This window comes from Tympanuchus pallidicinctus, unplaced genomic scaffold (assembly GCF_026119805.1).
Source record: "Tympanuchus pallidicinctus isolate F22 unplaced genomic scaffold, pur_lepc_1.0 scaffold2, whole genome shotgun sequence".
Classification (NCBI taxonomy): domain Eukaryota; kingdom Metazoa; phylum Chordata; class Aves; order Galliformes; family Phasianidae; genus Tympanuchus; species Tympanuchus pallidicinctus.
The window spans coordinates 32,066,970-32,080,116 of record NW_026294721.1 but is presented as its reverse complement, the minus strand read 5'-3'; the positions used below and the strand labels follow the sequence as shown (position 1 = coordinate 32,080,116).

Here is a 13,147-nt window from a genome sequence, read left to right as displayed (position 1 = left end):
CCTACATAGCCACGAAAATATCACCTCCAGCTTTGCCAATGGAAGCCTATGGTCAGTGCCACAGAAGGTGCCTGGGCACGCTGATCTCTATTACAGCTTGTAGCACAAAAGCAAGCTGAAAAACATGGCACTGGAGCACATCAAGGATGAGTGTGACCAGTGCTGAGCACTCCCGCCCTCCTTTCCAGAGCTGCAGCAAAACTCCTCTCGTGCCTGTGACGACAGAGCAGCCAGCAAACAGAACTACCCAAAAACTTAAATGGGGAAACACCATCAAAGAGCCATGCTAGTGTTTAACTAATGAGATGAACATAATCTGATGCTTTGCTCAACTTCAAAATCTGAAGATCTGAACAGCTGCAGTAATGTGTTTCGCTACTCGAAATTACACCTACAGGCCATTAATTTAACTTTTATGATAACAAATGCGTTAAGTGCCTGAGCTGCTCTACAGAGGCGCATTTACAAATTTGAAAGGTGTCCAAAGATGAACACAGGAAGAGGAAAATCAGAAAGCAAGCCTCATGTTGTCATGCTAACGGCTCTGTAGAAAAGTTAAAACTCTTAATTGCACATATAAAAAGTATTTCATGTTAACTTATTCTAAACATTTCCGCTTTAGAAAAGTCCTCAACAGAATCCTTCTCCTTAAATCAGAGTGTACGAATTTGACTCCTAAACTTTGTCACTGTCATGTTCCTTCCCACTAGGTGACAAAGCAGATCATTCTCCTGCTCATTTTTCCTTCTCCTCCTCCCCTTTTAGGTGCATCTTCATGAACTTTAATCAGTTTTCAGCCTCATCTCAGAAGCCCTAGAAAAGCACAAAGCTTGCCTGCAAAGCTGCACCCTGCATAAGTCAGAGGTGATAAACTGAACAAGCAGCATCAGAGCGTGATGAATGGCAGTGTAAATGCTCACTGCAAGAGGTAACACATTTTTAGCACTCCACATTTAAACCTTAAGAGATGAAGGTGGCTAAGCCAACATTAATTTTAATTCCCTTCTTAAGTGTCCTCCTAACACAGCCACGATTGAGCTGAGAAAGCTTCTCAGATTAACAGAGTAGGGCCAAATTAATGCTAGGGAATTCTGCAGGTGACTTTTCAAGCACGCTGTGTGCAGTAATCCTTGTCAAGACACACACATGGAGGTGCTGGGTGTCTCCGAGTGGCCATGACACCGTGCAGGCTGCACAGCCCCACTCAGGGCTTCCTTCTGCCTGTCACCTGCTAGCCCAGGTTCTCTTTCGGGCAGACGACAGCATCGTGGTCTGCTTCATCACAGCAACACGATCAAGCGTGCACGGCATTTCTGCTGTTAAAACGGTCCTCAGGGACTATGGCTCATCCTTTCCTGACAGACAGCCACAGGCCCTGCTAGCTGCCCTGCCTGGTGGCCTGGGAGCATCTGTCAAGCTGCAGCTCCAGCTGCAGCACCCGGGCCCAGCACAACACACAACCCCAGGCACTGCACACAACGAAGTTCCGCAGCAACACTTGAGGAAAAGTTTTGGTTGTTTTTTTTTCTTTTTCCCTTCCACTCCTATTTCGTAACAGAGCCCCGTAACTCCCCCACCACGCCCCGCGCCTGGAGAACCCCGCTGCTGGGCCCGCGGGCGAGGCGACAGCCGCAGCTGCGGTGGCGGAGCAGCCGCCGCCTGACGCCGGCACCGGAGCGCTCCAGGGCGGCTCCACCAGCGGATCGCTCGTTTCCCCCTCCCCCATCACCGGGGTTACCGCCCCGCCCCGCCGCTCCCTACCAGCGGCTGAACTTCTCCGAGCGGTGCTCCGCCGAACTCACCTGAGGCTCCGAGAGGGTCGGGCGGTCATCCTCTCTGCCCCGCGCCGCCCGGCCGCCCACCAGCAGCCGGAGCAGCCCGTCGCCAGACGGCAGACTCCGCACCGCCCGCCCCAGTCCCGGCAGCATCGCCCCAGACCTCTTCCTCCTCCACGCTCGGCTCGGGGCGGGCGTGGGCGAGCCCGAGCGGAGGGCGTTTCCTCCGGCGGTGTGTGCGAGGCTCTTCCTTCCCGCCCGCCGTCCGCCTGGCGGTACGAGCCCCGGGGCGCCGTCCGCCTGCTGCTCGGTCCTGAAAGCGGATTTCAACAGCTGCATTTATAAACAGGGTGAAGAAAAATCCTGGATTTCTCATACTTGAACGCCTGCTGCTTGTACAGCTGATAAATAATGACCCTTTGTCTCGCACTAGGTGATTTACTAGCCAAATTGCCCGGCCTGAGGGAACCTGATTATTACCAACCAGTGCTTCAGCAGAATAAACACCGTGATAGCACAGAAATGAACAGCTGAACACAAAAGAAAAACGTCCCAAAGTTCAGTATTTTCAAGTGCAGTCAGTTCACAGCAGCAGAATGATTTGCAGAGCAAACTGCAATTGTCATTTACTGCATATTAGCTTCTCCCAGCAAATCTTCATGACCATGAACACAGGTTTTGTGCTCAGTGCAGAGCTCTGAAGTGAAAGGGATCCATGATGTTACAGCAGGGAAAGAGAAAAGTGCTGGATTCATTGGTTTTCTCTGCTGTTGGTAATGTTCATCCACAGCAGTACTGCATACTACAAAACACAGCTGCACCCCATGGTGATGGAAGGCTCTTCAAAACTGCAGATCTGGAAGAACATCGCTAATATGGCAGAACTCCAGGGGTCTAAGACCCCACACTCCTTCAGCTTCCAGCTGGGAAGAGGGAATGCATGTGTCCCCCTCCAGGAAATGGGAAACAAACTAGTATGTTGTTTCTACAGGCCAAGAGAGCAGGCAGAACGTTTTACCCACTAGGCCTTGCATCACTGCCACATTAAAACAATGCCTTTACATCACTGCCACATTAAAACAGTGACCTTACCTCTTTGAAAAACCTGCCCTACGTTTATATTTCTCACCTCTCAGATTGCATCATAAGGTAAGTTCTGCTTCACTCTAAGAGTGAAGCATTCTGTGGCTTCTTATTTCTTAACCATTTGCTGTAACTTTGCATCTCATACCTCAAAGCTATCTGCAAAACACTTTTAAACTAGCACCATGCAAAACTAACTTTTGACAAAGAAAATCTATATATACATTTAGCAGTACAAAAGTTTACTAGGGAATGAATAGCAACGCTAGTAAAACCAAGAAAATTCTTGTCCCCTGCTCACAGGGGCCCCATCTGAACCCCCTGGTTCAAGCAACAACCAAAAGGAATGAAGGGCACTGACATGGAAGCCCAGGTGCTGCAAGTCCCAGTGGATAGTTCTGACATCACATAAGGAGAAGAACTGGTGTCCCACAGGTTGGTACCTGTCATCTAAGCAAAGCACCAATGAATCCCAAAACCAACCACCTAGAGGGCTGAACCTGATTTCAGACAAGTCTCACTACTTATCCTTAAGCCATTAATAAACAGCCAGAGCTTTCCAAACAGTCACACAAATGAAACCCAGACTCCTACATTTTCACAGAGAAGGTAGCAAATAAAATTCTTCTGATTCTTTTGAATGGGATGACAATACCAAGGCTATTTGCTGTAAAGACAGCAACTTTTTCCACTAGAGAGAATTATATTCCCTCCACGGGCAGAGAACAAAGATCTGTCTTCAAAACAGTAGCAGTAAATATTAGCTTGCTAATCCTCCTGCTGGGGTGTGTGTGTGTGTGTGTGTGTGTGTGTGTGTGTGTGTGTAAGAGTGAAATGAGACCTATTACTGACTTACACAAGACAGACAAAAGCTCTGCATTTTCTATGGAGCAATGTATCATTCAAGTAAGATTTCCTGACCAGACTGCTGGAAGACACAACACTAAATGGGAAAAGATCTGGATTCTGATTATAGAGATAAATTCTGACTGAAGGAATGGGAAGTGCTTAGATTGGATGGAGGGAGGATCATAAATCGCACTCTTTACTACAGAGCTGCCAGGCTGCCTAGATTGCACTGGAGTATTTATTAAGTCATCAGATACCCGAATTGTGATTGTAAAAGTTGTATCATCATAGTTCCAGGGCCATTTGAGGCCCAGCTGCAGCAGGGACCAGCAGGCCAATCTGCCATCAGTGTGACTATGGAGGAGTTCAGCCTGTGCCCTTGCTGCAGCACCTACACCAACAGCCTCAGCCAGTCTCAAGTACTTCAGCTCCTTGACTGCACTATTAACACAAGCTTAGAAAACCTTTATTAACATACACAATTTTCCTCATTTGGGCAATTGTAATGACCTGCACTAGTCCTTTGAATGACTTAAAATGTGAGGCAAAGTACACGTAATGTCATCAGAGTGGGACTGGAATTGGCATTTGTTGGAACCATATCAAAACACCACATCCTTGTATGTGGGCAGCCTTGGCAAAGGCTCCTCACAACGCTCAGGGCTCTCAGTACATTCTGGCTTCTCCCAGAAGCAGTATAACAAAACTTATTTTTTTAATAACAGACATTTAGTAAAAGATGCAGGTAGCACCACTAGAATTGACTATAACAAGAAGTTTGGATGACAAATAACAGAACAGGGAAAAGACTGGTGTAAGTCACTTCATGCACCACAGGTTGAAATGCATTGCATATCAGGCACCCTATTTCAAGTATTGTCTTAATGAGTACTGCAAGAAGACAGATGAACACCATAAAAAATTTAAACAGAGAAACTGAAAGCCAGAGAAAGAAAGATACCAGCACAGCAAAGACAAAGCTGTTGGCTGCCTCCTGCTTACCCCAGCTGACAGCACATTCACAGAAGCTACAGAACATACACAACTTTTCAGAAATAAAAAAGGTTACTATACTTTGTTCACAAAGTAATTAGATTGCAAAACTGTTCATTACAAGAAATGATTAAATTTAAGGTCAACAGTGCGATTAAACTGATTAGCAAAAATGCTGACAGGGTGTTTCACTTGTCAAGGTTTAAGCTTACCTCTAAACATGCAAGATACAGAGGAAAGCGAGGTCAGGTTAACCTGCATGTTACAAGTTTCTCACATTTCACTCCAGATCATTTGATACCTGTCACTCTCAGGACAGGATCCTGGTGCAGGATGATTTCTACCACCACTAAATGATCTGGCTGCTGTTCAACAGTTAAGTGGCTGATGGACCCCTCTGTTGGTGCTCTTCTCAACAGACACATTCTTCTTGCAGAACCAGAAAGAATCCATCCAGGCTGCTTGGGATGTCAGTCATGGTTGCAGAGCCACCTCCCACTCTTTTCTAGAGCTTTCAAAATACATACTTTGGAAGCTGAAAAATTTAATGCTTACATTCAAAGAATGAATTACACTGTTGTATAAAAAAAAAAGTATACTTGTTAATTGGGAATAGTAATTTGGATGTGGGGGAGTTTGGAAACTCTCTTGGCCTTATTTTGAATTAGGTACTTAAATTATAAGGTGCTAGACAGAATATACGGTACTTAGAAATGCAGTCATATCAAGAAATAGCTGAAATCAAACATCAAAGATTTCAGAAGCTGTGCACATGCTTAGCAGCCCTGCTAGAGACATTCTGGGCACAGACCAACAGGTCCTGTCCCACCTCTCCTTGTTTCTCCCAAGCTCCACACAGGACAACAATGGCAGTGCATTCAGATGCAAAGAAGTGCACGGAAAAATGCTTTGCAGAAGATGATTGATACACAATAAATAAGTATTTAATTTTCTAGTTATCAAAGTTGCAAAGGAAAGAAACAAAGACCCTGCAAGTGACATCAACAATCAAGAGTAGAAGACCAGAACAAGAAATTGAAAAAAAATCTTACAATGGGGTTATTTGTACTTTCACTGCTCTTGTAATAATCTCTTGTATGCAATACTAATCATGTGAGAATTCACTTGTTACACTTAACCTTTGGACTTTTGGTGAAAATAAATCACCAGAAGCTTGCAAGCAAATAGAAGATACTATTAAGAGACTTCTAATTCTAGTCACTTGTAGTAGTCACTTGTAGTAGTCACTTGTAGTAGTCACTTGTAGTAGTCACTTGTAGTAGTCACTTGTAGTAGTCACTTGTAGTAGTCACTTGTAGTAGTCATAGTAACCTTGCAGACTCCTGTATTTGACTATAAACATAAAATCAATTTAATTAAAACTTCAATTTATTTAAAGGCTGCTGTTTGTTATTCTAGGAAAAAGGCAGGTAAAGATGTATCAGTAAATCATTGTAGTCTCCTTCCTCTCATACATGTACAGTTCTCAATACCATTGTACCAAAAAACACGTTACAGTCTCAGAATTACATGGGTCCAATAGCCTTTATATTACCCAGTTGTAGTTGGAAATTTACAATCAGTCTCATGAAGTGGTCTCAAGCATGCTCTGCCCTTACAAAGAAGCATGATTTACTCACACAGTTCCCACCTAAAGGCTCAGGGATGTGAGTTTCAGGAACATGAGAAATATGAGAATCCTGGCTGCCAGTGAAGACCAAGGCAAAAAACTTATTTAGTACCTCAGCCTTCGTCATATCTGTTGTAGCCCATTCTCCTTTCTCATGTACCAAAGGAGATACACTCTCTTTTGGCCTGCCTATTCTGGCCAATGTACCTATGGAATCCTTTCTCATTATTTTTAATATCCCTTGCTAAGTTTGGTTCCATCTGTGCCTTGTCTTTCCTAGTTCCCCCTCTGCAAGTCCAGACAGCATCCCTGTGTTTTCCCCAGGAGACACATCCTTGTTTTCACAGCTGGTACAATCCCTCCTTTCCCCTCAGTCTGAGCAGCAGGTCCTTACCAAGCCAGTCTGGTTTCCTGCCTCCCCTGCCTCTTTTCTTATTCAGAGAGATGGAGAGCACTTGTGCTCTTAGAAAGGCATCCTTAGAGTAGCCAGCTTTCCTCCACTCCTTTGTCTGTAAGGACAGCTTCCCAGGAGATTTCATCCAGCAATTCCTTAAACGGTGTGAAGTTTGCTTTCCCCAAAGTTCAGGGTCCTGACCCCACTCTTTGCCAGGCCCATGTTCCTCAAGATCACAAACTCAAACATACTGAGGTGTGGTCATGGCAGCCAAAGCATGTTTGAAAAATCCCAAAGTTCCTGTGGCAGCGTCAGCCTCTCAGCCACTTATTCATTACCTGGGTTTTCCTAGCCCACTCTGTATCCCTCACCACCCATAAAGAATACAAGAAAATACCACTTAACTCCTGCTCCCTCAACCAGCTGCTCTAAAGCCCTGAAATCTTTTTTGATAGTTCACAAGCTTCTCTCAATTACTTCACCACTGCCTGCCTGAACAATCAGTAATAAGTAATAGAGGAGTGAACTAGATTTGGGAGTTTTATGGTTACATCTCTGACCCAGGCCCCAGGGAGGCAGCACACTTCCCTACGGGTCAGGTCCGGTCTGCATTCCCTCCATGATGCCCTCCATTCCCCTGAGAAGGGAGCAGCCTACAATAATAACCCTTCTGTCTTTCCCAGCAGAGGCAGTCTCCACACACAGAGCTGACTACCTTGCCCCTGGCAACATCTTAGGCAGACCTTCCCTCCCCTCCTCAATCACCTCCCCTTCACCATCCAGCACTTCAAACCTGTTACTTAGGGAAGTGAGGTAGATGGGAAGGGGTTCGCCCATGACACCAAGCCAGGACTGGCTTCCAACTGTCCCCATCCCTTAGGTTCCCGTCCTCTGACTGACAGCAACAGGGCAGGGGGGCATCACTTTTGGGGGGCTATCTCCTTTGCACCTTTCTCTCTAGTATACCGGGGAGTTACTCCACCAATCAGTCGCTCCCACTCCCTGATGGTCCTTAACTTCTCCACCTCCTCCTTAAGCTCTGCCACCATGCCGAGCAGAGGAGACCTGAACAGCCACATTCTTGGGCAGGCCCGCTGTCCGGGTCGCTACAGTCTTCCAGGAGCGACCTCGCCACCTGGTGGAGACTGTGATAAACCTGAGATCTCGGAAACGGCCGGTAGGTAAAGCCAGTCTCCCGGATGAGGAAGGGCAGAGCTTCACCGTCCCGCCGCACGAGCACCTGCTGCTGCGGTACGCTGCGGGCAGCGCGCACGCACTGATCCCTCCCCCCCCGCTACGCACTTGACGGACAGAGCCGCACTGCTGCCCGCCCGCAGGCTTTTTCTAAGGCAAAGGGCGTATGAGCTGTTCCGTTGTCTGCCGGGCAGCTCCGAGTTCTCGGGGTTCCCCTGGCAAAGGAACTTGCCCGAACCTCCCTGTAGTTCCACTGTGTCACTGCGGTTGTGGCCGGGAGGGCTCCGAAGCAGCCGACGTCGGCCACCAACCACCGCTGTAGTCACGTCTCACTGAACTGAAGACACAACGCTGAGAAACTAAACTGCAAAGTTTTGTTAGCGTAAAGTCAGGCATGCTTTTATGAGCTGGGGATATTTCCACCATAAGATGACGTGATTCGGAGTCCATTAGATTTCCACGGACTGTACATATTCATCACTTACCCGCGTGCTAATTAACATACACACGCCTATTCCAGGGGGGTGATTGAGGAGCGGTCCAGTCTTCTGCTCCCTGGTCTCTGCTGCCGCCTGGCGTCCTTTTAGCGCCATGACAGCCCAGCCCGGCCTTTTCCTTCGCCCACCGCCTTCCTCGCTCCCCCTCTAGGCGGACTTTCTTCATTGACGCACGCTCAGTGGGAGAATGCCTATTGCAAGTAATTTATAGGTACCAAAACCCTAACGTTTGCTCACTCAGCACTTGGCCATTATTTCTAAACATCTGCTCGTCCTTGGGTAGAGATAAGTTCAGCAACTTGTCTTTTAATTATATATACTGGGATGTTGGAAAATAAGGAGGATGGAGGGGAGTACCTTGACATCTGCCTGTTGCATCCCAGTCTATTCCTGAAGTGAGGCAATTCAGTCTTGCACGGGGGCTTCTTTTCACGTTTGATAAGCCTACTTGCATCTTCCCACTGTTGTGTTTAATTTGCAGAAGGTCTCTTGTTAAAACAGGGCAGCCTTGCAATATGCTTTCTAGTCTCTAATGCTACATACATAACTATTCACAACATCTAAAGGCTGTTATAGTTCTGCAGGCAAGAAATAATCATGACATACAACAACTTAACAGCTATATATCTGAAAGTACACTACTAAAATATAGTGTATATTTATTTCTTCAAATCATCATCAAACAAACAAAAAAATGTCAAATACTGTGCATGAGTGGCTGTGCTTTGGGAATTATTTCTAATATGCCTCAAAAACAACAAACAAACAAACAAAAAAAAACCTGAAATGAAACTATCCTAATTTGAAAGTCAAATTCTAAAATCTGGGCTAAATCTGACTGAAAACCCCACCATTAAGGTAAAAAAACATTAGCAAGAACAAGGTTTCAGAAAGATTCGTCAGTTATGCCAATTTGCAATTTTAATTTAAAAGATTACAATTTTATTTTAATACCTTTACCTTCATCACTGCAAGTTCATTTATTCCTCCTCCCTTCTTTGTCCCTCTTTATATCACAGGAGAAATCACTGCATCAGGTCAAACTGGGTAACTACCTGTGTTTACTCTAAATGGCAGACAAAACAAATTACAGAAGCCTGGGCCAAGACAACAGCAGTTTACAAAAAGTAAAATAAGGTTAACAGATACACTTCCTTTAGGTTAATATGAAGGGAGAGTTTTAGGAACTTCAACTATTGTATTGATAGCTCATTTCAGATTATGCAGTCGTGCCTGTCCCCCCCTCTCCCCCCCCATTCCTCCCCCCTCTTCCAGAGATCTGTGAAATAAAGTGGTAAACATGTACTCTTCAATTTGTTGTTCAGTGAGAGTCCAGTTGCAAGAATATTATACTTGCATAAATATGAAAACACATGAAAAAGCAAAATATTTTTAATTAGTAAGTTGGTCTTAAATTCACCTAAAATAATTAAATAGAACAAGAAGTCACGTTCTTTCTATTTGTATTTTTTTCAAGCATGTTTTAGTAGTCAATTTGAGACTGAAACAATTCATCATTGAACACTCAACAATTTCATACAGTAAGTCTTTTTTGTTGTTGTTGTTACATTTTTACATTTTCTTTACAAATGTAATACATACATTATATATTTCATTTCTGCAATTAATTTACTTTAGTGAAATTCTACAACTTTTATGGGGAATTTGCTGAAGTCTTTAGTAAATACAAATTGTTCCTTTCAAAAAGAAATTTGTATAAACAACAACATACAGCACTGCCCTTCGACATCTCTGTTAAGAATCTGTACTTTGAAGGGCTGCCATAACATAAGAAAAAAGGCTTCGAGACACGACTATAGTAAGAATCAACCATATGGTAGGAAAAGAAATCAAAGGGAACTAATTTTGTAAAGCTATATGCCTAAAGCTGAAAATGAGAGAAAAGCAGGAATAAAATGAGTGGGTGACTCCAAGGTACCTGCATAGCACTAGGATGTTTTTCTTCAGAGGACAGGGAAATATCATCCCTGGATACATTGAACAAAATGTTTCCAGTTGAGACACTAATTCCGTTACAGAAGGCTACATCAGTGAGGTGTCCCCAGGGTGCCGTGTCTCATGTTCAGGGAGAATACAAATCCGAACAGGTGTAAAGAAAGGCGGCTGAGATGGCCAGGAGTGCCACAATCTTTCCTTGCAAACAGAGGCGAGGCAAGCGCCACTGCTTAGTCTAGGAAAATGGAAGGTGGACAGGGGATACAGTTTCCATCTAAAAATACACAGGAGTGAAACTGCGGGGAGGGAGAGGAGCTATTTAAATTTGTCTGTGACTAAACATAGTCTGGAAATCAGATGCAGGTTACTGGCCATTGAGACAAACAGAGGCAAGAGTGGTCTTCTGATGGGAACAGCTGAGGGGAAAAAAAAATACAACACTTGAAATGTAAATTCAGCTGGGAAGAAACCCTGTAGTACCTCGGGCAGGAGAGACAGAGGCTTGGTGATGTTTTGTGCCTGATTCCTGCGTCCATCCAGGTTGTGTACAGGGAGGTGACAGCCTCTGATGGGCAGCTGGAGAGGCGGGATTCTCTGAGGTGCTCAGTGTCCTTTGGTCTCTTATGTTACTTCTGATTTACATACGATGTTTCAACAAAAATATTGGCACAGTACAGGTTTCAATTTTCTGCCTCTGACACCCAGATCTGTGTGGCAGCTAACCTTGCAAAACCAACAAGTAACCAGAGTTTTCACAAGCCACAAGAGGGCTATAAATCACTTTTGTGCTGGTATATAAAATATGTGCTGGTGTGTGCAAATTTGGTACAAGTTCTTAAAATGTATAAACATTAACTTTTCCGTTTCTTTTTCTCTCCATTCCCCTTGTCAGTAAAGATTAAATGTCTTTTATTTACTGTGGGAACAGCTATTAGTTGCTTTAATACTTTTTTTTTTTTTTTTTTTGGGGGGGGGGGGGGGGGAGGGAAGCAGCTAAAATAAGGCCTCCTTGTCATGTTCCCAGGTCTCACTGCTGCTCTCATAGACTACTCTTTTTTTTTTTCTTTTTTTTTTCCTTCTTTCTTTTTTTTCTTTCTTTTTTTTCCTCAGAGAAACATAAGTTTAAAGGCTGTTGCAAAGGCCTAGAGAGGCTTCTCTAAGTGCTGTTTCTTCGTATGGATTTACCTAAGTTGTTATAAAATCCAGGTCTGTTCAGTCAGTGAAAGAGGCAAACTGTTTTGTTTTGTTTTGTTTTGTTTTTTTTCTTTTGTTTCCAAATGTTTGTAAGTGCATTGCTATGCCTGTCGATGCTGTTTCACCAGTTTACACTACCCAGATTTTTGTATCAGCATGCAAAAACCCCACAGAGTATTGGGTGCAGTGAATTGACTTACTGAAAGTGACACAGGAACACAATGGCCAAGCCCCAGAGGGCATCACCTGAGTGCCTCTGGTTGAACTGCAAATGGCTCTTGGGAAAAGGCTGCATGCAGCTGTGTGACTGAGTTAGAGGTACTGGTGGGAAGAATGCAGGAGTGGTGTCATGGTGGAGCTACGCTGGGCTGCTCCTCATCTGCCAGGCAAAGTGCTCATCATGCTCTGGCTTGTACCCGTCCCCTCCCTTGCAATACCTTACAATAAGAGATTATAGGCTTAGCTGCACCTCTTCTCCCGTGGCATTAATTAATATAAACAACTGCAGGGATCACTCTGAAGGTTTGGATGTTTACATGCCAAGCCCTACATAATTGGTAATGGAGGTATATGTCAAACACAGCTTTAACGCTTCACTCAGCAAGCCCTTCCTGCACAGCTGATGGATGGCAATTAGGCCACGCCAAGTCAGAGATTCCTGTGCAAACACTTTCCTGTTGTTGAGGAAAAATAGATTTAAAGAGTAAATAGGGTGAATGATTGAAGCAGCTACTCCTGCAACAAGCCGGGCTCTGTTAAGAATGGGAAATATGAACTACGAGGTTTTTCCATTCATCAGTATGGTTTAAGTGATATGTCAGCTCAGGGTAGGGTAATACAGTAGTCAGGAGCTGTGCAGGAATTTGGAAAAACTGGTTTCAATTCTTGGTCTGACATCTGATTCCTAGCACGTATAAATGTTTATTACCTCTGGTCACCAGCTGCAAATGGCAGCCAATGCTTCCCAGCAGAGCTGAGCATGAAGCTGTCCAGGCTGCAGAGTGCTGGGAAGCTTCATATAAGTTTCAGCCCCTAAAACAATCCATATTAAACATGATAAGGCAGTAACCTAAATTTCCTCAAAAGGCCGCTCTTGTTCCCTGAAGTGAAAATATTGGGTTGGTGTTACACTGATTCAGGCTGGTGTGGAAGAAATGTTGAACCTGCAGCGCGGGCTGTGGCCTGCACATAGGTGGTCCTTCCTTATCTCGGACAGAGGGAATGAAGAAGATTGAAGTAGCTCAAAGTTTCAGTATGAATGATCAAGATTCAACTGTGTCTGCTCAGTTACTGCAAAGAAGTCCTGTAGTAACAAGCACTTATTCCCTTTGTTTACATGGTTTATATAAATTTAGGGGGACATAATAAAAAAGATTTCTTTTATTAGTAACAATTACATTAATTAAAAAAAAAAAAAAAAAGTGCTATAAAAGAAAAAATCCAAGTGTTGATAAGCTAAAATAAAGAAAAAATCAGGATACAAAAAACCAGAAATGCACTTATAAAACCACTTATGCCCTATGATGTTAATGTTTTAATCTAATGAAAGCTTAAACCTGAAAAGCTGGGCTGCCCCACAACA

General features: G+C 44.3%; 1 protein-coding gene across 1 annotated transcript in view; it reads right to left on the bottom strand.

Moving 5' to 3' along the window:
* The window catches only part of MCUB (mitochondrial calcium uniporter dominant negative subunit beta), a 28,726-nt gene extending 26,612 nt beyond the window's left edge, over positions 1-2,114 (bottom strand). The window contains exon 1 of the mRNA XM_052682144.1: positions 1,803-2,114. Coding sequence (XP_052538104.1) covers positions 1,803-2,114 — 312 coding nt within the window. The remainder of the gene's footprint in view (positions 1-1,802) is intronic.
* Positions 2,115-13,147: the final 11,033 nt, after the last annotated feature.